Source organism: Elaeis guineensis, chromosome 3 (assembly GCF_000442705.2).
Source record: "Elaeis guineensis isolate ETL-2024a chromosome 3, EG11, whole genome shotgun sequence".
In the NCBI taxonomy this organism is placed as follows: Eukaryota; Viridiplantae; Streptophyta; class Magnoliopsida; order Arecales; family Arecaceae; genus Elaeis; species Elaeis guineensis.
This window is the reverse complement of record NC_025995.2, coordinates 98,075,540-98,098,928: the sequence shown is the minus strand read 5'-3', so window position 1 is coordinate 98,098,928 and position 23,389 is coordinate 98,075,540. Positions and strand designations below refer to the sequence as shown.

The following is a 23,389-nucleotide window of genomic DNA, read 5'->3' as shown; positions in this document are numbered from 1 at the left end:
TCCTGTCCTATCATCCTATCACCATACACAAAGGGCTGGGGTGAGAAATGAAGCGGTGTGGTGGAGCATTTTTCAAACACACAAAAATACAAATAGCAAGGATTCATAATAAAGAATGAGCCAACGTAGTAAAATATAGCATCATTATTGACAATATATAAAGATTTTTTTAAATTAATAAGTGTGCAAATAATGAAATGATTCTTAGTTAATGTTAATGTAGAACGATTTAGAAAATCATCGTATCAAAGAAAACTGTGAAAATAACTTGGGATCTTTCTTAATTATTTGGAAAATATTGCTACTATTTGTGGTGGTGCTTAGGGTGCAAGTCGCTAGATAGGGTCAAGGGTTTCTGGTTCGCACAACTTATTCAGGATTATAAGCTAATTTAAGGCCTCGCTTGGGCCACCACCCGTGAGCCCACAAGTCACACCATGAAATGACTTGAAGACATAGCTTGAAGATATCATACAAAGTGGGGTCCTGACGTGTAGGTTATAACTCACAGCTATATATTTCTTAACTCGTTATCTCATCAGCGATAAATAAATTGCCTATGCCAATAGTTTGTTATGCCCCATCAGCTCTCCATCATCAAGGTGATTGTCATGTGCATAGGATGTAAGAAATTTCTACAACCCGGATGAGATCTTGCTCCTTCCTGTCCTAAATGTCAGCCATCTATAGGGTGCTTGGTGCGGACTGCGGGGGGCGAATATTACTAGCATTATTTTATATTCCAAGGATCCGACTCAGGCAATGCTGAAAGATAATTCCACATGAAACAATTGTTTCATGTCTGCCCAATGCTTTGGTCCTATTATTAGCAATGCTCTTCAGTCTTCAGAGAGAGAGAGAGAGAGTCGTTGTACTGCGACTCGTGTGAAATAGAGTTTATTCTCCACCATTTCCATTTTATACCTCCTGAAGGTTACGGGAGTCGGCCAGAGTTTGATACAGAATAAATGCCATCGATGCCGTGACCTAAAAGCAATTGGAATTGATGGAGAACATAACCTTCAGACCCATGGGATCATTGCGGTTTTCCCTTTTCAATCACGTCAATAAGCTCAATGCAAAACCTCACCTCGCAGAGGTAAAGCTAAAATTCCAATTCAATTGACTGAGTGACACCCAACCAACCATTTAAATCCCAACTAATTTTGCAGGATTTACTATGAATGTTGCTTTGATAGGGTAGCGTCAATCTTTCTTGGCTATCAATTTCGGAATATAGATGGACACATTTATGTGCTAGCGTTAGCTGCGCTTCCTCCTACGAACCTATTATTGTTTTTGGTTACTCTTTTTTCTCCCCCCTCCCCTCCTATTTTGCCGTTCTATTTCTCAGGGAACTCTGATTTCGAGGACATAACCATAGCCCCAAGCCAAGCAGTGAATCTTGATTTGCGCCCCTTGTAATCAAAGAGAAGTGAAAAAACCAAAAACCTCGTAGGCCAACCAAAAATTAATCGCGAGATCTATTCAGTATCTACCAGTCACCAAAAAACCCATGATACTGGTGCTTGACCAAACATCCGGGCATGGTCACACTGGACTGGAGGCATGCGAGCTATCACATCACCACCAGCTATTACTGGTAAGCTTCACAATAGAAAACAATGGCTCACTCGTTGGGCAGAAACAGGACTCTAACGCTATTGGGGACAGGAGAAATTAATACAGTATATACACCCTTCTCGTCAGCATGCATTGTTAAAAATTTGATTCAGAGGCAAAACTAAACATAACAGCTCTCAGCCTAGCAGATCAGAGCGAGTGTCTGCAGTGTCGACTGTTTTCCGGCCCCACTTCAATTCATGGGATTTAGTGGTCGTGTTTCTTTCTACCCAATGATAAACTCAAAGAATGATAAATGATTACCGCAAAAGACCAGACGGAGAGAAATTAATCCAAAGCATCCATATCTATAACTTCATCCCTAAGTTGCATACGACCAGTACATGTATATACAGCATATATGTCGATCGTCCATTGCACAACCCACGAAGCAGATAATTTACAGCAGTAGTTGGGAGGTATACAGATGCAAATCTTCATCATATGAAACCATATTAAGCTGTGGGCATGGGGGTGTCATCCTGCCATAGCTCTTCCAGTTCAATCATGAACTCGCCGTCAGCAGCCTCCTCTGACTCATTCGTAATTCTATCTTGCATGGCCTGTTCAAATAATTGCGAGGAATGCCAAGTATCCATAAGGTGAACCACAAATAATAGACAGAATAATTAGACTAAGATGAGATCAATTTTTAGGCAGTAAAGTCACCACTAAGCCAACAAGGCTGGTCCACTGGTTGGCAAATGCAGATGCTGGGTACTAGTCTCATCATAGTTCTCCACAAAAAAGAAGAAGAAGAAGAATAAAGGTGCAGCATATATTGTGACCAGACAGCTACCAGACATTCTGAAATATAGTTGCAACACAGGCGGGTAGAATGCATTATACAACAAATATTGTTCATATCATATAAAAATCTTATTAACTACACAGCACTGCTGTTATAATACAAACATTAATGTTCCATATATAAGATATAGGAACATGTTGATATACTTAGTATTATGCCAGTAATATTGATTATACCATATAACATATCAGTAGATACATGATCTTATAATAGTAAGTGTATTGTAATAGCATGATTATGTACAGCTTAAATCATATCTGAGATGATATTTTATGTCATTGTAATTTTACACCTTGACGTATACCAAACTACAATATATGACCTACACTACAATATTATAATAATAATGATAATGATATTAAGAATAAGAGATAGGCCGAGATGCTTCAACTCTAAATACTTCCTGGTCAAAAACAATGGACCACTCCAAATGAAAATCAGCACTGTTGACCATAATTTAAGATATATAAAATACTTAGATCATATTTTTTTTAAAAAAAATTTCAAGGTCTCTTGCCTATGAATCAAACTAGGAAAAAAATGAACAGTAGAAATATACCTATAGAGCACCCCCAAAAAAAATCTACATATTTTTCAATTCTAAACCATTGATCTCGATCTAAATATTTTAAAAAATGTACAAATTAATTTTTAGATTATTTGGATGGTTCTAAATTATAGATCAAATTGAAATATAATATCATACCCTTGAAATACTACTCAAAAGTGCATAATTTTTGGCTTCTGGTCAATTTAAATGTTGTAGATCATGACCAATGGTGCCGATTTTCATTTGGAAAGGACCTTCATTATTTTTGACTTGGAAGCATTTGGAGCCAAATGCTCTCACAAGCATCCCAGCCTCCCTTATCAATAAAGAACCTTGACCTTCTTCTTATTAGAAAAAAAAGCTCTTATCAATAAATTAACGTTACTGTATTATTAAAACATAATATTACTCAAATAATTTACACTATAATAGTATGGTACATCACATCTAGTATTATCCTGGTTTAATACATTGGTAAACTATTAGTACATCAGCTAACATATTTTTATGAAAATATTGAGTATAACAATAACAACATATACTACAATATTAATATAAAGTAAAAGAGAGTTATATAGTTATCTCTCTCTAGTTACGTAAAGCCAAACAATGTTATTCTATTTACTGCAAATGTACAGTTACGAAACTGACACGTTAAAAATGCAAGATTTACATCCAAAGGTAGCTCGATCTACATTATTCCTAACACCCTGAAGCAAACAGTCCCTATTGGAAGCCCATATTGCACAGAAACCAAGAGAATACCTAAAAGAGGGCAATCCATAATTATGCCCAAATCCTTAATAAATTTAGTGGAATGGCAACTCCATAACAATCCAAACTTACGGAGATAAAATAGCTCAGGACATGAGAGAACAAGATGCTACCTTGGACTCCTGGAGCTCAGTGACAACATTTAGAAGCCTTCGGTACTGATCTCTTGCTTCTGGATATTGAACCATGGATCTAACTCTTGCAAGTGCTTTCTGTAGCCTGGCCTCGGTCTGTTTTCTGCCTTCTTGCAAGAAGTCATAATCATCCTCTTTAGTTCCTTGGTTTTGCATGGCAGGACCCTCCAATAGTCCTTCAGACCGGAAACCACGTAATCCGCTTCCTTTCCGCCTCCACCGCAATATAGCTTTCTCCACAATCAAAACTGACCAGATGATCTTTTTGTAATGTTTCCTCACTTGGTATCCTCGTACATGGGCCTAGTCAACAAAAGGAAGTGATAGTCTGAAATTAAAAATATTATTGACAAAAATTAAATGTACGTTGATAAAAAAAATTATGTATTGTGTGTGATAATGAACCAGAAAATAGGACAGATCAGAATTATACAAACAGCAATAGATACCCTGTGAGAGCACAACAGAGATTTTCATTGAGTTGTCAGCGTTCACAAAAAGAACATGAAATAAGTAAATCATGGTTAGTAGAAAAGGAAAATTACTTTAACATATAAGGCATAAAATAGCTACTTAATTGTTTATAGCTTCTGATACTTCAAGCATTCTGAAGACCACCGAAAGCATGGCATATTCTCAATATCATGCCATCAACAGCTCCAGTTAAAAGAACATGTTTTAGACAATGATATTATAAAATTAATAAAACAAAAATTAACCTGTTTATAATCATGTGTGAAGCTAACATTTGTATGATTAAAAAAAAAAAGGCCCTTTGATCACATTTTGTGGTAATACAAATCATAAAGTAAAAAAAATGATCAAGAAAAGTTCATTTCTGTCATTTTCCATGAAAGTTCAGCAAGGGTGGTGGCCTCAGTCACAATTGGAGAATCTATAGATTTTGAGCTCAAACGCCATCCTTGTCAAAAGCATATGTTCTAATAAAATGCAAAACAGATACAAGGCTCACGTGCATATAACAGATGGCCCATGCCACCTGGTAAAATGAGCCAGGCTAACAAAATCTTGTTTGCATGGATATCCAAACAACTACACAAAGAAGTACATCTTTCCTGAATTATATAGGTGGATGAAGGGATAAAGTTTTGGTTTGCAAACCTTTTTAATCACCTCAGCCAATCAGATGAGATTTAGTCATGAAATCAATATTGTTGCATGAAAGAGGTGGAGTGAAATTCTGAATAAGAAAGGCATAAATATTATATACACTTATGGCAGAATTAGGAACTTCAAATCAGTTAGAAGCCCAAATCTCTAAAGATCTTAAACTAAAGTCAGCAAATGTTCAAATAATCGACAACATAAAAAGATGAGAATTACTGAATCACAAGAGAGTGGTGTAGGCAATCAACAAATAAATAGAAAGGTGGAGATGAAAGCTCACAAGAATAGAATGCAGTTCTTGTCCCATAAAATAGGTGCAAAAAAGAAATAGTGACAGTGGCTAATCAAGAAGGTTTGCAAAGGAGACCGATAGATATTTGACAGAATAAGATACTCGCAATGACGGTAAAGTGCAACCCAATTCACCTTCCATTGACCACAGAAGCAATACATGATGACAACTTCTATTTAAGTTGGCAATACAATTAGACATGGGTACAATAGAGGCGACGTGACTGAATGACCTACTAGAAACACTTGCAAATTACTCCCTGATTTACCTATTGATTATGTTGATGACATGTTAATTGATGTGAAAAACATCAGCAACTCTGACTTTGTTGTAGTCACAGGTATCAAACAAAACTTTAGGAGCAACAAAGAAAATTTAGGAACAGAAATGTTCAGGGGTGCGTGCCCCCCCCCCCCCTCCCGCAACCCCCAACAAAAAATCCCTCCAAAGAAAAAAAGAAAAAAGGGAAAAAAGAAAAAACACAGCCCAGTGCATGAGGCTCCTGCGGTTGCAAGATCTATAAGAGTCAAATATATGCAGCCTTACCCCTGCGTGTGGAGAGGGCTTTTTCCATGTTACAAGCCCTTGACCTCCAAGTCGCAATAGAGTAACCTTACCACTGAACCAAGGCTCACCCTCTCAGGGATGTAAAGAAACTGAAGTTATAATCATCCCAATAGTAGTAATTTGTTGTAGAATCACAAAATTAAGTAAACACAGAGCTTGCTTGTCTTAACGCAAAATAAATTTATCAAAGACATCATCCTTGCCTAATATGGACATAAAACAAGATTACAATCCTCAATTCCATCCGTCAATTCTAGCAACTAGAGCATCACAGATATGAGGGCTTGCACCTTGCTAGAACTTCAATAGGTGTACAATGTCAAAAATATCAATATATTGGATGAAGAAGAGAGAATTGGAAAGATCTGAAGTCAACTCCTATACATATCACAAGGTGGTTGTCGTTCTCTTTTTGACTAAAGGCTACTTTTACCATGACAAGAACAATGGGTGTAATTCCCTCAAAAAAAAAAAAAAAAAAACAAAAAAAAAAAAAACAATGGGTGTCAACTCTGTCAAAGGTTTCAATAATGTATGTTAACCATACACCAAGTTATTACATTGAATCCAGGTTTGGATTCACATTATAAACCAGGTGCATTATTTGCTCCAACACCGCATGTTAAATAACAATCATTTCCTGTTGCATTTTCATTACAAAGAAAAAAACCATCTCCAAATGGTTTCTTAGTCACATGTAGGACTTCATCCCAGTGGTTTCATGAGTTATGCATAATCGGAACCCCCTCCCCTCAAAAAAAAACAAAGGTAGAATTAAAAATAAAAATATAGAACAAACAAATATACAGCTATTATTTATCCGTGGTTTTTCTAAATGATGGGAGTAGTTGATTGTGATGCAGCTGGGTCAAGTGTTTCCACCATCTAATTGAACAGCTTACTGCTGTCATTCTTTTATATTCAAGTTGACTAGCTGTGGACTATGTCAATCTGGTCTCTGAAAAATGGAAGATCTAAAGCCTTAGCAGGCACTAATGATCAACAATAAAACTCCAGAGAAATATGATGAACCAAAACTAGTCTTATTGAGGTTCATGGATGAGCAGAGCTAACTGGAAGTGAATTTTTATAAGATAGGCGAACAGACATGGTTACAATTAAATCTATAGCTGGAATCACCAATCTTATTCCAGGTATACCAGTACGCACCGTTAATAATCAGATTACCAACCAACTTAGTAGAAGATATAAACCATCTTCTGTTCATCAGTTTATAAGCATCTAATATTTTCAGAATATATGAAAACCAACTCATATAATATTCCTGAATGTTCCAACAAAGAATATTTTTCAATGTGTTTCACTAACTTGATAATTTTAGCAGAAGATAAAATAGGCTTCCTGGAAAAAAATGGAAAGAAACAAAATAAATGTACAATATACAGGAAAAGGTGACTGAAGCACAGAAGACATGCTGAAAAACTTAAAATGCATAGTTTTATAAGCAAACCTAATAGGTGGGTCAATAATAATGCACCTGGATCTTAACAATACGCTGCCGAATAATCAAAAACTCCTTTCTTCCTTTCCACCCTCTAAACTTGTTTTGTATACGAATTGCAGCTGCATGCGGAGGCATATCATGTTGTCCTGGCTTGGCTGTTTTGAGAGAGATGAGAGAAAGAGCACGCTCATCTGATATTCCACATTTGTCATTTCCATACTCAGTGACCTTCTTTCGGTGGAATGAATGAACTCTGAAAACTTGATAGATTCGAGCTGCAGCTAGAGAAGCATTGCGAACAGCACTCAATGAATCCTTCAGTGAAAGTCCAGCCTGCACATCTCCCTCAGCAACTTGAATGGCACTCTTTTCTGCAACATCTTCAACATCTGTAATACCAGAAATTTCTGTGACATCAATGCCTTTTGACTCCTTCAAAGTGAGGGCTGAAAGATGGTTAGTCAGAGAAGACTCTGCCAAAAAGCCAGCAATCCCCTTGTGCCCATTTGTAGATGCTAGATCTGCGGGTGTTCTTCCAGTTGGGAACTCAGGAGTAGGATCTGTTAAAGCTCCAGGAGCTGCACCCGAGGCAATAAGGGCAACAACTGTCCGCTCCCTGAAAATAAAAGGAGACCAAACAGTACTAAATATCAATACACACCATACAACAAGAGTAACAATGACAATGACATTTCAAGGGTCCTTACCTGCCACAGTTTGCTGCCCAGTGAAGGGCAGTCCATCCACGCACATCTCTGAAGTTTATACTTACACCTGCAGTTATTGTTGGTTTTATAGCCCAATCATAACCAAGGGCAGCTGCCAAATGAAGCACACCCTGCCCCTCCTTATCCAAGACATTGGGGCCTTTACCATCTTCAGCTACTTTGTGAAGAAGCCAGGAATGCAGTTTCTCTTTCATTAATTTTTCAAGCAACCGGTCCCTTGCACTGTCAGGAGAGAACCCCTCATGAGTTAGCTTGAGCAGATTGGACCATTCATCATCAGCTTCCATCATCAGTGAACTAATTTTATTTCTTAAATGAAGATTCTCTTTGGTACTATCAGGTACAGCTTTTAGGTGGTCAACTGGTCCCAAAGTAAGTAGCTTTTCCAAACGTATGTGAAGACGCATTTCATTTGTATTGGAACCATAAGAATCTGAAGCTTCCATATATTGAACATCATTTTCCCGGAATTCAAATTCCCGCACTTCACTACAAGCCAATCTGTTGGAGCAGGTGACATAAAAATGAACCCTTCCAGATTTGTGCGATGGAGCATGGCAACGAAGAGTTCCATCTCTTAAAATCTCAGCTGGAACTTCAATTTCCCCAAACATGCATGACCATTGACATTTTTCTACATCTGCTTTATTCTTCAAGAATGTTCCAGTGATTAAAACCTGTCCAATTAACAGGAGACGATAATTAGGAGAAAATTAAATGCTAGTCTACTTTTACAACATCTATTTTCTGCAGAGAATCATTTAAAATTTCAGGATCTATTAGATCATTCAGGAAGAAATTAAATTAATAATAAATTTGAAAGATCTGAGTGGACATACCTTAGTCTCCATGCCACTATATGCCCAATTAGGAGTGAAATCAATTATACTGAAAAGCTGGTCTTGGGAAAGTGAGGGGCTCACTATATATGCATCTAAGTGCTCACGATTAGACATGCTAGAATCTTCAACAACACTTTCACTTTCAACAGTGTTCCAGTAAACCCCAGAACTGGATTTCATATGTGAGTCATCTACTTCTCCAAGCTCATTGTTCATCCATCTCGAGAAACTGTCATATTTCTTTAGGCCTTCTCCTTCTATATTAGAGAAATCTAATGATGCCTGTGTTATAAGGGAAGGGGCATTGACATTTTCCTCTATAGATGCACCATTTTGCAGACCAACATTTGATGAAACAAGTGGATCAATGTCAGCACTAGAAAGCTGCAACAGAAAATATAGCTTCAGATAACTGTTAAGGTCACAATTGTTGCTCACACTCTACAACAATATTAAGCTTCTCAAAATTCATGCAAAGACTATTGCTGAGCAATAATGACTATGCCATGAGGCAAAAAATCATACAGTGCATGAGAACGTTCAGTGAAGTAAATGCAAAACAATAGGCCCCATATGTCTTCTTTAACACCAATCTCAACACTCAAAACACTAGGTGGGTCATTCCCAACATATCCCCACAAGAAAAAGGCAAACCAACATAATGCGTACAATAATCCAATAAGAAAAAAGGGTGAATAATGAATTTGTAGTGTAACAATATAATGAAATGCTTTGTTTTTCCATAAACCTCCTGGAAACAGCTGTAAACCATGGTTGAAGAATAGCCAACAGGGCAAAGTTGGAAAAAATGTGGAGATGCTCAATCCAGAAGGTGAGATGAAGTGATATATAAATGAGGGAGAACAAGAAATAGGAGGTAATGCAGGTGATGAACGAACAGACAATAAGAAGGTAATTCTGTAGGTCCGGGTGTGTGAGAATTGGTATTAATGAAAAATGACACAAGGTGCCAGCTTATCAAGCTGGTGAAGCCATTTGGCAGTTGGACGAACCATGGGATTGAATCCTGCCTTCACCATGGTTTAGCATGGGTATTTGAGGAAGGGCTACCCTACCATTGTGTAGCTCATTGCTTATGGGCTCTTCTATCACACAAGGAAAAGGAAGGAAGAAAAAGGCCCATCACCAGGGAAGAAATATGGTAATGGAGACAATCCAATTACAACTGTTGCATACATGGGTTGACTTCTACAGGTTCCAAGCTACAGAATAAACAACCATGCCAAACTCGGAAATAATGGCCTAAGCAGCATAGGACTAAGGATTGATTCAGTTGTTATCTCGCTGAAGTTGCTACATGAACAGGTTATTAACACCACTGAAAGTAAACAAGGCTAGTCACCAATGTCAGCTAACAAAGTAGTCAGCAGCTAAGAGGCATGCAGTGGCATTGTACTGTTGCAGACAAATTACACTAGACACTTCATGACAGAAATATTACCTATGCAACTTAAAATATGGCCCAAACCTTAGGATGGCCAATTTAAGTACACATAATAAAATACCATCAGAATGTCCAGAGAATAAATTCATAAATTTGACATTTACTAAATCATAGATGGTAAGCCATATGAAATTCCATTTGATACTAGTCTGATGATGGTGTATCACTGACCACAATTTTCGTAACAGATTTTATTTCTATCTTTTCATGCATTAAGGAAAGTCAGACATTTTTATCATCTAATTTTTAAAGTTCTGTGGTGGCTACCTTTGATGGTTCAAACTGAATTCCTAATTTAATCTGAAGCCATATTAGGGCAAACTGGAAGTTTTAACCTTATCAGACGGACAAAGCTGAATACCTGCCACAATGATTTGTCTTGAGCACTGGCAACATCCACTTGCTTGAACCCAAGGTCATCCGTGTGTAGTTCCCCAAGTGTTGAAGTCTCGAGTCTAAGATTGTCCTCCACTGTGGATGATGGTGTAGAAGCAACTGCTGGGTAGAAAGATGGTGTTTGGAACCCTGTTGTGTAATGTTCCAGGACTTCATCCCATGATGTCAGGTCAAACTGTGTTCTGGACCCACTAAATGTGAATCCAAGGCCTGTTTCATCAAAAACTCTAGTTATATTCTCTTGAACAACCGAATAAAAGTCTGATTTAGGTTCTGTAGCCTTTGCTCCCTGAATATCACCTGAAAGAAGAAAAAATTCCCAAACCAAGGCTTTCTGTTAGTATGCCATTTATAGTACAAGCCTCGAACTGAAAGCAACAATGCTTACTGCCATACTCACATTGGTTGTTTATGGAATCAACTGGAACATGAGGGTTCAACAGATGAGCATCCATCACAGGTCCATCCCCATACTGCTGCATCTCAAGGAAAGAGTTGTATCTGGAACTTGCTTGATAATTATCTGCTGCATCGAATTTCGCTTTAGATACACTGAAAGAAAGGGTGCATGATTGAAGTATGAATCAGTGAATCAATAAACAGTGTAGGATGATGCACGACAGATTCAAGATGGAATGAGTAATACCAGATTCAGCATCTTCATATTCTGAAGTGTGTGGACTATTTGGGCTTTCAGCGCTTGTAGTTTGTGAAGGCAGCTGGCTATGATTTGTGAATGAATTAGAACATACAGGACTTTCCATATTGGCAACTTGAGCAATTTCGTCGACATCTCTAGTACGACTGAAACTTGGTTTGTTACCCTGAAGAGCAAAATTCTACATTATAGCACGACCTATGAATGAATCAAAGCTATTCCCTATTACATAAAAGAAATGCAGAAAAAATATAGAGGATAGTTCCTGTTAAGCTAGCATCACCATAGCAATATTGGAATGGAACATTTTGAAATATCCCACTAGTTGAGCACCAGTACCTCAGGTGTTAGGTTTGAATAGTTTTCATTTCAAATGAAAAAAAAACAAATGTAACAATGAAAATGAATTGTATAAAATATACACATCTTCCATTAACATGGCAACAAATACTTTTTACAATATCGGATAGCATGTAAAAACAAAGTTTTACGTCCCAGCAGGATGGGAGCCATCCCTGCCATCCCGTCCTGTTCCTCTAAGAAAACAAGACCAGGACGGGCTCAGAACTCTGAAACCCATCCACATAGGGAGAAAAGAAAAAAAAAAAAAACGAGGAAGGAAAGATGAAGAAAAGGAAAAAAAAAGAAAAGAAAAGAAAAAGAAAAATGAAATAAAGAAAGGAAGGGAGAAAAAAAGAATGAAAAGGAAAGGAATTAAAGGAAGGTAGAGGAAATAAAAGAAAAGAAGGAAGAAAGATAAAAGAAAAAAGAAAGAAAGAAAGAAAGGAAAGAAGAAGGGGAGAAAAATGAAGGATATCCACTGGGATGCATGACTGGAACTGGTGTCGGGATGGGACAGAACAGGACAGGACGGGACAGCGGGGTGTCACATTCCATGGAGAAACTGGGATATCTTTGTCCCACGGGATTTAAAATCCTGTGTAGAAATTCTATAATAACTTTTCATGGTTTTATTGACATGCAGCCTACTACAAATGTTAATATATTTTAAAATTTATTTGTGTACTGAAAGCCAAGAAATGTGCTATGATAAACACTTGATTACAAGAGTTACAAGTGTTCATCCTTTTTTTTTTTTGATTTCACATGTTAAAAGTGGAAGAAGTTTGGATCAACAATCCACGATATTTAATGCGTTTTCTGCTGCCATGACCCCACCCTTTCTTTTCCCCCTTCTCTCCCCTCTTGCTCTCTCGCACACATATATACATGTGTATGTGTGTGTTCAATATATGAAACAACAAGAAATATCTCCAATTTGATGACGCAGTTGATTTGACAACATTGCTTGGCTGCTTGGTCCACCAGAACCTAGGAACTAAAAAAAGGATAATTTGAAGAAAGGCAATCAATAAATGGGGGTGAATCGAGCATGTCTATACATGAAGACATTATCTGTTACAAAATTATTGATCCAGAAATGGAACAAGCTAAGTAGCGAGACAGTAGAAATTTTAAAAGAAGTTTGTTAAATATGAAGAGTTAAAACCCAAAATAAGCATGTAAAGAGGCATTTTAGTGACAAGTTGAAATAAAAATTTTACTTTATGCAGAAAATGCATGAGATCAGCTAAAAGATATCCCAACAGATACTAGAAGCCCTGAAAAGATCATTGTTTATTACCACAAAATTAGTAGAGTATTGGTTAGCATGCGACATCATATGAACAAATATATACAGCTATAAAGGGCTTGGCGAAGAATCCATGCAAAACAAAAACAAAAAGGATGTGTTTATTTCCAAGCAAGTGAGAGAAGTGTGACAACTTTTAGTTCCTGAATACATTAGTTCTGCTGGTTGTTCTGTTGGAACTTAGTGCGTAGAAAGTGCAATATCTAAACACCATAATTATCGTTAACTATTACTAAATCTCACCTAAATATTGCTTAAATGGTTCATCTATAAGGAAAAAATGAGCGAGAGAAAATTAGTGGCATAAATGCTTTGCTTTTTCACCCGGAATTTGACTTACGAGTCCCCATCCATCCAAAGTTGAATTTGGCCTCTTTGGTGAACAGTGAACTGGGAACTTGAGTCCCAAGTTCAAGCTTATTACAGGAAACAAATAGTTGGAAGTGCCCACTTCCAACTGAAGTTAAGTTCGCGCCCCTCAGTTATCAGTAAACGAACACACCCTAAGAACAAGAAAATGGAAAGAAGACTGTGACCATGGAACTCAAGTTAGTTTCCTTAGGGTGTAAAAATGACAAATGCAAACAGAACTTGTATGATATTAAAATTTAAAACTGAACATGATAAGATGCAACAACTGAAGAGGGAACTGAAGTATAACCTTGACTTCAAGATAGTGTACAAGAACAATATGCATGTAGTCCCTGCAACACAAGATAAAATTAAATGATTAATGTTGTCAAAAAAGTAGGATAACACACTGAACAAATAGGTGATTATGTGCACTAGATGTCATTCCGAACATTTTGTCTGCATATATTTGCATAATACAAGAAAATAATGTAAATAAACACAAAGATAAATTAATCAAGAGCTAACTAAAACATGCATTAACAAAATAATAAAATGATCACGGCAAACACTTTTTGCTTAACTTCAGCAGCCAACACACCTTAAAAAGGAACACAATTTTTTTTTGCCATTCTAGGTTTTCCCCCAATGGCATAAACCTAGAATAGTGGCATGAAGTAGTTTGCGAGAGAGGTGGTATTGACCAGACAGCTTACAATGGATATCTGCTCAATTATTAGGTGAAACCTTCTTGACCTGGAGTTGCTATCGTAATTACCCAGCAAATCATTAGTCAAAGGTTTGGATGCCATTATATAATATTCCTATAAAATGCTCATATGTGTGAAACAAAGGCAAGAAACTGTTCCAAGACTATTAATAATAACCAAGTAATGCAATTGCCTGGAAGAGAGGCTGCTAATGCCTAAGTGCTGGTGACCAACGCAAGGAGTGCAAGCAGTTCAAGGATGAGTAACGTGGAGCTCAAAAGACCACAGCTTAAGCCATAAGACTACAGAAGAAAGCATATTATTGCTGATTTGGATAATAAAGAGCTTAATGAAGGATCTATGAAGCAAAAGGTCTCCTGAGTCCACTTCTGAGCTTTGTGCATAAGTTTGGAATGAACAGGAGGCCAAATCAACACAATGTGCTGTAATAATTACAAGGGAGGAATTGAATTGTAGTTTATGGGACTGTGCATGCTGCACTTGAGGTTATTGTAGATTCCAATAAAAGCTTAAACTTAGGAGCCACAAGTTAGTCCGGTCTAGAGAAATTGTTCCATTTTGAGGAGTCCAGGGACTTGAATACTGATGTAAAAGATTGACAAATAATAAAATAAAATAAAATAAATATATGCGTTAAGTATGATCCTTGTAGAATTGTGACATTTTATTAAAGATGATTGTCAGAAAAGAGAGTTGTAAGCATACAGCACTGTATGAGAGATAATAGCCTACATGTTTAGCAGTCTAGTTCAAGGTTAGAATGCTCATAGAATATTGGCTATGGCATTCACAGTGCCAATTAGTGCAGCTGGAGAAGTGTTTGAGTGTTGGTACCAAAGACCTATGTTTGAATTCTTCTCTCACCCTAATTCTGGCCAGGAATATTTCTCCTATTCTAGTTCTATAAAAAGTGTCCATGGCAGTGTAATGAGGAGCAAAAAAGTCATTTCAATATACATGGTTTTTCTTGGAAATAAAGAATATACAAGGTTACGATCAGCCTTTCCCTTCATCTCTATTCTTTTCCCCCTCTACAACCCTTTCTCAACTCCTTTTCTCTTGATCTTTTTTTCTTTTGCTGTTCTGATTTCTCTGCTGCTATTATTTCTGATTACTACAGCAGATTCAAAGCTATAAATATTTCTTATTATTGCGCCTTTAAATTTGTCTCACATTTCTTAAACTCTAAAAAGAAAAGTATTCAAATGTTCATTATAAATTTTACTTTGAAGTGTTGTTTTCTTCCAACACACGGTCCAGAAACCGGTTCCCGATTTCAAGATCAGCTGCAGACCCTCTCCAGTTACAAAACAAAACCTTAGAATAATTTTCCTAGCACTTTTTCTGTCCAGGTTGCTCAATAAAATTATATAACTCATGTTTAATATTCAATTAAAAACATCTTTTCTCTCGTGTTGAAGAGGGGCCATCTTCCCATTATTCATGATAGGACCAAAGCATGATTCTTTAACTATATGTTGAATTTATAATATTCATTAATTGCTTGGTCTCCTCGAGCCAGGCATCACCATCTAATCTTAAAATTTATAGGGATCTCACATCATTTTGATGAGATCCATACTCACCGACGAGCCTTTGGTTGGTTCCTTGCCATGTAGGGATCCTTCAAGTGAATCCTGTGTGTCATTCTCATTGCATCACATTGTAAACAATTCTTCAAACCTAATATTTTCCATAATTAATCATCTCCTACACTTCAAGATTAGTTCATAATCCTCCAAAATCATTAGAGACTACAATTTCAGCCCCTATCATGCCAATTTTTTTTTGGATGTGATGACTCATTCCTTTGTGAATTTTAATAAGTCTGCAACCTCATTCTTCCTTGTATTTCCTACTCATGATTAATTTCACTTTAACCAGTCAAAAATCTTCGGTGTTATCTCGTCATAATACCTAATGGTCAAATTGAGGTTGTTATTCTACCCACCTTATCAAAATCACTCCTTTTGATGTAGTTCACTGTTGTTCTCTACATTTTTATATGTGATCTTACTTGTGTTGGCCTTACTGACACAGGAAATTACTTTGAAACACAAATTTAGTTATTAATTCTCTCTTCCTACACGCATCTAATGTCGAACATACAGCCCTAGCTTCCATAAGATCCCCACAGCCTTGAAACATTGAATCTATAATTTAGTGTCTTGATCTTGAGCTTATATGCACTAGGTACACCACTGAGGTATGTACATCTAATCACATCATCCTAGAACACAGCGAATATATATATATATATATACACACCTAGATGTCAGTCTAATATGATAGTATATATTCCAGCAAGAGACTAGCCTTAGTTTTCCCCCCCTTCAAGACTACACTTTAGTAGATGTTTCACTTTGCATTTGCTTCTCATGCCCAAAGCCCTCAGAAGAACACATCTTATTCCTAGAATTTCTTATTAGCAACCAGAAAGTAAGTGCTAGTTTTTTGCTCTCTCCATCACTTATCCACATGAAACTAGTCCATCAAAGCCTGCATCAACATGTTCTCTCAGAATTAACTTGAACGTACAAACAATCAGTATCTGGGGAGGAACTAATGAAACAAAGCAAAAGACAAGTTACTATCCAGTTGCCAAATAAAAATATAAGAAGACATAAATCTATAATAGGAATACACAATAAGCTGATCTATTCACCACATCATACAGCATTCTAAGGAACTGATGTAGTAACAATAATATGAATTGTGAAAAACAAAATTATAGTCAAAAATGGGCAATTGTTTGATTAAATAGAACGACAAAAGTTACAATAGATATTGTACAAGGAGGCACTAAACAATATAGCCTCCATACTCACTCTTCCAACATCCAATAACTCCGTCTTTGAAAATTTTCATTTTCCTCCCCATGAGCATAGTAGCAATGTAGAACATCAACACTTCCAGCCTGAGAAATGTAGACCACATCAGCTTTCTTGCATCCATTCATGAAACTTGCACCAAAACATCCAGAACATAATCTAGGATAAAAAGTGTATATTCAATCACAGAATCTTGAAACTTAAGCCATATTTGCATAACTTATCATAAAGCAATTTGTGGCAAATAAATCTTTGACAAATAAAATATTTATATCAGAATAGCATTATTTTAAAAAATAAAAAGATAAAGTTAGATAATTAAAGACTTAAACTGCTCACCCTAAACAATGTGTGCGTGCACCACATGCAGAGACTTAATACTCAGATGTGCATGTGCACGGCATGACCTATGCAATGAACTTCTAAGGACCAAGACAATGTTTCAACATCAATGGCCATACAAGATCTCCCAAACACTCAAGAATATATCTTTACAAAAATATAAAACAACAAAGAATACAAACACTCATCTGTTCGATAACCATATGCAGCAAGCTTTCTCATCTGTTCTTCAAGATAAACATGGAGTCATGGGCAAATGCATGACTCAGAGTTTACATACCTTTAGTCTCTCATGAGCTTCTTTCACGGTCTTTCCATCTTTTTTCTTTCTCCAGTTATGGCCATCCTTCCGGAAGTATCTCAATACTTTCCGATCAAAAAGAAAAAGTGAACCACCTAGTGCAAATACATGCCAAGTGAGGATCTGCCTGAAGCAAATATTTGATTAAATAACACAATGTAATACATAATTATTTAGTTGATAATCATTTCATATCAGTCTCAGGAACATTTACCATTCAAATTCTAATACCTATTCTGAGATTCACCAAGAAGAAGAATATAAGCAATATCACAGCAAGTCTAACAACAGATAGACAACTTGAGAAACAACAGAAAGAAACCAAAATCTACCATATCCAAAACTGAATATACATAGCCTTTTATTTTTGATAATATGTGTATCAATACATTAATGCGTGCAATTATTAGTACAAATGCCTGAACTCAACTAATGCCAGGCTGCCAGCCAACTGATTATAGAAATAGCCAGGATGATGCAACGGATGCCAATAACCCTGAAATGGTGGATAATACAAGAGGCATTGATCAGTAACCTGCTGATCTGCCTCGTATAACAAAACTTATAAATTATAATCAAATCCTAAAGAGCAAATATTTCATTCAAATACAAATGCTGATCACCACAACCAGTTCTAATGAGTACTGTCCCAGACTCCCAGGCTTCCAGCTAATTGACATAGGCTCTACCAATAAATAAATTTGCCCAATCTAATAATATCTACAAGTAAAACAGAAAACAATTTTTTTTTTTTTTTGGGTGGGGGGGCGGCAGCGCAGGACGGTTGAGTACAAAACAATCATAGCACATCTGAGGAAAGTCAAGTAATAAATTACATTAATGGACTAGTATAGGTCTAAAAATATGCATATATAACCAGCATGAATACATTGAATGCATATATGCATACAACTATATGACTGCATGTATAAATGCAACTCTAGATGCTTGTGGATACATTTGAACAGACAGATGTATAAATTTAAATTTAACATCATGTATATGCATCCACAAATATGTTTTAAAAAAAAAGGACCAAAGGACTGGATATCATACACAGAGGGCTAAAAGTTTTACTTGCCTGAATCAGGAGAAGGTAGCTGATTAAGGAGGACGGGAAGAGCGCAGGGTGCAGGGGGCAGCGGGGGGGGGGGGGGGGAGAGAGAGAGAGAGAGTATAAGCATGTACAAGATTCTAGATAGCCTTTGAAGATTTTGGCTCCTAAGCAGGAAAAAATCGTGTTTTCCTAATGTTGCAAAAGTGTCAGTAGGAAAAATCTAACTGAAGTAACTATGTTCTATAGTATTCCTAGTAAGAAACAATGAACCTCCAAATGTGGAATTTTGTTTATTGTTTCAATCATGCAGTCATGCAGCCAAGAAAAAATGGTGATTTTTCAAGTATAAGTAAATAAAGTTCATCAAGTGTTTTTCAAAATATAGGATGCATGAATTTAGATTAGTTAATCAAGGAACAACTGACATAACAAGAAGCTGAAATTAAAGGTCATACTGGGAGGTTTATTTGGTGATTCTGGGGCTATGTGAAATTTCCTATAGTTTCGAAGAATTTCACAGATTTCCGCAGGGCGTAACCATCGATGTTGTGCTTCCAAAAGTATCTGCTCAATATCTGCACATCCACAGTCAGTTACCAGTTTAGTGTCCAATACATAGATATTCAATGAGAGACCTAAAATTGAATAAAAGTGATCTATCCACATGGTCACTACAGACATGACAGAGTCAAAAAAAAAAGACTATTAGGAAAATGATTCTTTACAATCATCAAAATTGTAAAGTGGGCAAAGAAAAAGCTAACCTAGGATGGATCTTTTGGCAATGCAACAGATAATACTTGCTCATGCATGAAAAATTCATAGTAGCAATTAAATCCTGAAAGCAAGGTTGTGTGCATACAAAGAAAGAACTTTTTAATGAGGGAAGAAATGCAGAGATTATTCATATCAACATTAAAATGCCTTCACAAGAGGCTCTTGCATCATACTAGTCTGATGTGAAGCCCACTTAACTTGTCCTTGTCTGAACTAAAATGGAAGCTCCCGGCTTTTTACTTCTATATGTGAAACAGCAATAGACCAAAACACAGATTAAAATTAGAAGGCAAGGCAAAGAATAAACTTAGTGGCAGTTCTGTCACCTAAAAAGTTGTGCTGCTAAGCACAACACACACACACACACACACACACACACGGATTCTAAAAGATAGCTCTATATTTTTATTCCTTTGGACAGGGAAAACCTCTTACGAGGTTTCTAGGTTCTCACAAGATCTTAGAAGCATTATTATTACTCCAATTGGATTTTCAAGGAAACAAGAGTGCAGATTTCTTAGATGATCAGTTACTTGCAATAAACATGTCAATGTTACGGAGATTGATAAGCCAATACTTTTAATTGTGTAATGGGAGAGCATTTCAAATGCTCAAATAACAGTCATCAAAGGAACATATAATCTCCACCGAAAGACCATAAAATGCAAATTCACATACAACCTAAAACATGAAGTATAATGTGATTTCAAAGAAATATCAGTACTGTCATTATCAAGAGAGTTAAATATATATGCTTAAGTAATGTCAAAAGAGTAATTAGGAGGGAGAAGCCATAGCTTAACTACTATAGATATAAAGAAAAAAAATAGTGACAAAACGTGCATAAAATGATGAGTGCTGAAGCTCAGATTATATTGCTTGAACAAGTATAACAAATTTTGAAAAAGCATCATTCCGAGACACATAATCCAGTATATAAACATGTTTCCACAAGCAATCATGTGATACAAGTTCCAAAAATTACATACAAAAAGATTATTATACTTAATCCTTTATATCTATCAAAGGACTATATCTGTCAAATCATTAATCAAAAATTTATGTTACTACTGCAATCCGTTGCACTTTTCAGAAATTATTTTCCATCATTTTTCCCTCATGAATGAAATCTCTCTCCCTTTTTCAAGGGAGAAAAAAAGCTAAAACAGCAAAATCATCATGGCTTCTCAAAATTGATCCACATCAGACCTGGCTAATAGGATTCAAATAATTGATGTTCAGCAGCCATCAGAAATACAGTTCTCCAAATGATAACATAACATCTTTTACATTTTCACTTACTACAGAATTAGCCTCCTCTGGTAATAAACGTTAATAGAATGCAATCCTGACAACACTTTAGGATGAACAAGCATCCAAGTTTTACTCCATTCAGACCATCACATATACTGCAATAACTCATGCTTGATTTAATCAGCCATCCCCTCCCAGACATATTCACTTTGGTTAACAACACACTCATTGCAATTACACTTCAGTTTTCGTTAATCATTGTTTTGACACCTTCAGTGGGATTCAACCATGAATATAGGACCTTATTATTTATTTTTTTAACAAGAAATCACACTCGATGTCAAGAACCATACTTGTAAACTATTCTTAGTTGGAAACTCCAGATATCTCTCACAGACTTGCACCAAGAATATTTCATAAACTCTACTGCACACTCAACTGCATCAGTATAATTGATTATATTTTTAAAAATACAGATGCAATATCTTGTACACAGATTTTGAATCAGACATACATCAAATTTATATCAGAATATATTAACAGCAACAAGCATGACTAACAATTTGTCTTATCAATTTGGCATCTCTACTATTGTTTCACCATCAGTTTTTAGTTAACACCACATCCTCCATCAAAACAGATTTCCTAAGCTCCTCTCATACTACTTCCATATAGTCTCTGACAAGCTAACCTCCATACAGAATGAATAGATCATATAAAAGAAAATTCCTTTACTACATAGTATATAAACCACCAACATGTCCGCTATTTTCTCTTCTCAAAACATCCACCGCACAGTGCCTACCTGAGCAATCTCCTAGAATTCAATCCATATAATACTCCTAACTTCTACCGCTAGTTATGTGAAAATGATCTCGATGTATGACTTAGATTTATGACTGCGATTCCAATGGACCAAAAAATACATAAAACAAAACATCAATTCCACTCATTGTCCTTGCACGTAAAAAATCTCTCATCAAAATATTACCATCTAACATTCGGTTTTGACATATTAAATCATCCACGGCCATGTAAAGGAGTCAAACTACCAAATTCGCTAATATTCCACAATAAATCAGTTCACAGCTATACCTACCATTCCTTCTAAATGAAAAGAAGAAGAAACATATCATCAGATCACTCCAAAAACACTACTAAATTGACTAAAACAGCAACTAAGAAACGTCTGCACAATATATGGATAATACAACATGTAAACAGAGCAAGAACAAATCGCCGATCCCCCCACAGCCACTACCAAATCCGTCAAAACCGACACGAAACCCCAACGTCAAGATCGAAAATTTCCAATCTCAGAGCAACAAAAAAAGGGGCAACTAAAAGCTAGCGGAAATTTCCTCCAATTCTCACCTAACTGAGGGGTCAATCCATACCGCCGAGCATCCGCCATCGTCTCACCCAACAACTAATCCCACAACCACGACTCGATCTCAAGACCCTAGCTCTTCTCGCATCAGAACTCGAAGAGTCAAAGCCCAAAACTGCAGCCAAAACAGCACAGTGTCAAGTAAAATTCCAGGCTAAATAGAAGGAATCGGGATCAGCGAATCTTCCACGAAGAAGGGATTCGAGATCAGAGGTTTGGAGAGATCGAAATTCTTTTTAATTTCGGAACGAGAGATGAGAGTGAGATTAGAAGGGGAACCTTCGAAGGAAAGCCGATAATAGCCGCCGAGATGGAATTGGGAGGACAAATAAGGAAAGAGAAAATAGAGACGGGCACTAAAGACGTGAAAGGGGGCAGGACACTGCCTGTTTGACGAAAATGCCGCTCTGGACAGGCGATATTACGATCTCCCCCCTGAGCGCATCCTATCCGTTCGTTCATGGCGTCGAGGAGTCACGGGATTTATGGGTGGAGCAGATGTGGTTGGGAGAGGATCGGAGGGTAGATATAGAGCCGCATGGAGTGGAACACGCGAGGGGTCTCTAGGATAAATAAGAGGGGACTGAGTGGTTCTGGTGACCGGTGAAGTCGTTATCGGTGACAGTCGGCCGTTGAACGCGAGCATCCAATACCAATAGGGTCCTGCCGTCTTCCATCCGATCGGATGCGGTAACCGTCGGTGAGGATTAGGTTGCTATGGTCGGGATGCATCGCCGTTCATCCAAAAGACTGGGACAGGTGGCCGATGGATGTGCGCACTGATAAACCGCCTTCCGGAAAGAGAAATGGATCACTATTCCTAATTTTCTGGGATGATATTTCTTGTCTGGTTTACATTGTCCCTGAAATTAAGGGATCCCGGCCACGGGGGGGACAAGAGTTTCCTTTGTCCCAATATCGTTATCGGACTTCCATTTCCCTCCTTTCCACCGCCCACAAGCCCCTGCTGGCTGCCGGTCTCCAAACGGAGTCTTGAATCTGTTGATTTGTTCAGCAGAGTCTTACGGGTTATGATATCCTTTGCAGACTTGAGATCCACTTTACGTTCAGCCTTCTAAGAAGCCATGACTTTTCTTTTTTTTTTTTTTTTTGCTAAGAAGACATCAGCCAAAAAAAAGAAAATAGACAAGTCTTCTGGATTGGGTTCCGTAGGAAAAAAATGTATTGTTATTACATTGCCAGAGCTCCCGGTCATTCCGCCATTGTATGCGGCAGTTGGGAATATCATTCATCAAGCGTCATTTTAG

The 23,389-nt window shown here is 37.0% G+C and overlaps 1 protein-coding gene across 3 annotated transcripts; it reads right to left on the bottom strand.

Annotated features, from left to right (window-relative positions):
* Window positions 1-1,911: 1,911 nt before the first annotated feature.
* On the bottom strand, window positions 1,912-22,547 carry LOC105041613 (calmodulin-binding transcription activator 3). 3 transcript variants are annotated; one of them, XR_003800339.2, is made up of 14 exons: window positions 22,106-22,387; window positions 19,156-19,275; window positions 17,623-17,738; window positions 16,998-17,086; window positions 13,749-13,791; window positions 11,422-11,599; window positions 11,176-11,301; window positions 10,741-11,075; window positions 8,912-9,298; window positions 8,052-8,749; window positions 7,378-7,960; window positions 3,872-4,195; window positions 2,293-2,430; window positions 1,912-2,186 (listed from the first exon to the last, which is right to left on the bottom strand). XR_003800339.2 is itself a non-coding variant. In XM_010918574.3 (14 exons), exons 2-14 carry the CDS (start codon window positions 22,143-22,145, stop codon window positions 2,079-2,081), a joined length of 3,147 nt encoding a protein of 1,048 aa, XP_010916876.1. In that variant the 5' UTR covers window positions 22,146-22,236; window positions 22,401-22,547; the 3' UTR covers window positions 1,912-2,078. The 3 variants fall into 3 exon arrangements, 2 of the variants coding, with proteins under 2 accessions (XP_010916876.1, XP_029119343.1); XM_010918574.3 differs by lacking the exon at window positions 2,293-2,430 and adding an exon at window positions 22,401-22,547 and having other exon boundaries at window positions 22,106-22,236; XM_029263510.2 differs by lacking the exon at window positions 2,293-2,430 and having other exon boundaries at window positions 11,176-11,298; window positions 22,106-22,386.
* Window positions 22,548-23,389: the final 842 nt, after the last annotated feature.

Bases quoted from the DNA above. Each gene is read 5' to 3' on its own strand.
- LOC105041613 (XM_010918574.3), bottom strand. From the start codon at position 22,145: ATGGCGGATGCTCGGCGGTATGGATTGACCCCTCAGTTAG. The intron at 19,276-22,105 runs GTGAGAATTGGA...GTGGATGTGCAG, and splicing joins TGGATTGACCCCTCAGTTAG to ATATTGAGCAGATACTTTTG. The intron at 11,302-11,421 runs GTATTACTCATT...AATTCGATGCAG, and splicing joins ATATGAAGATGCTGAATCTG to CAGATAATTATCAAGCAAGT.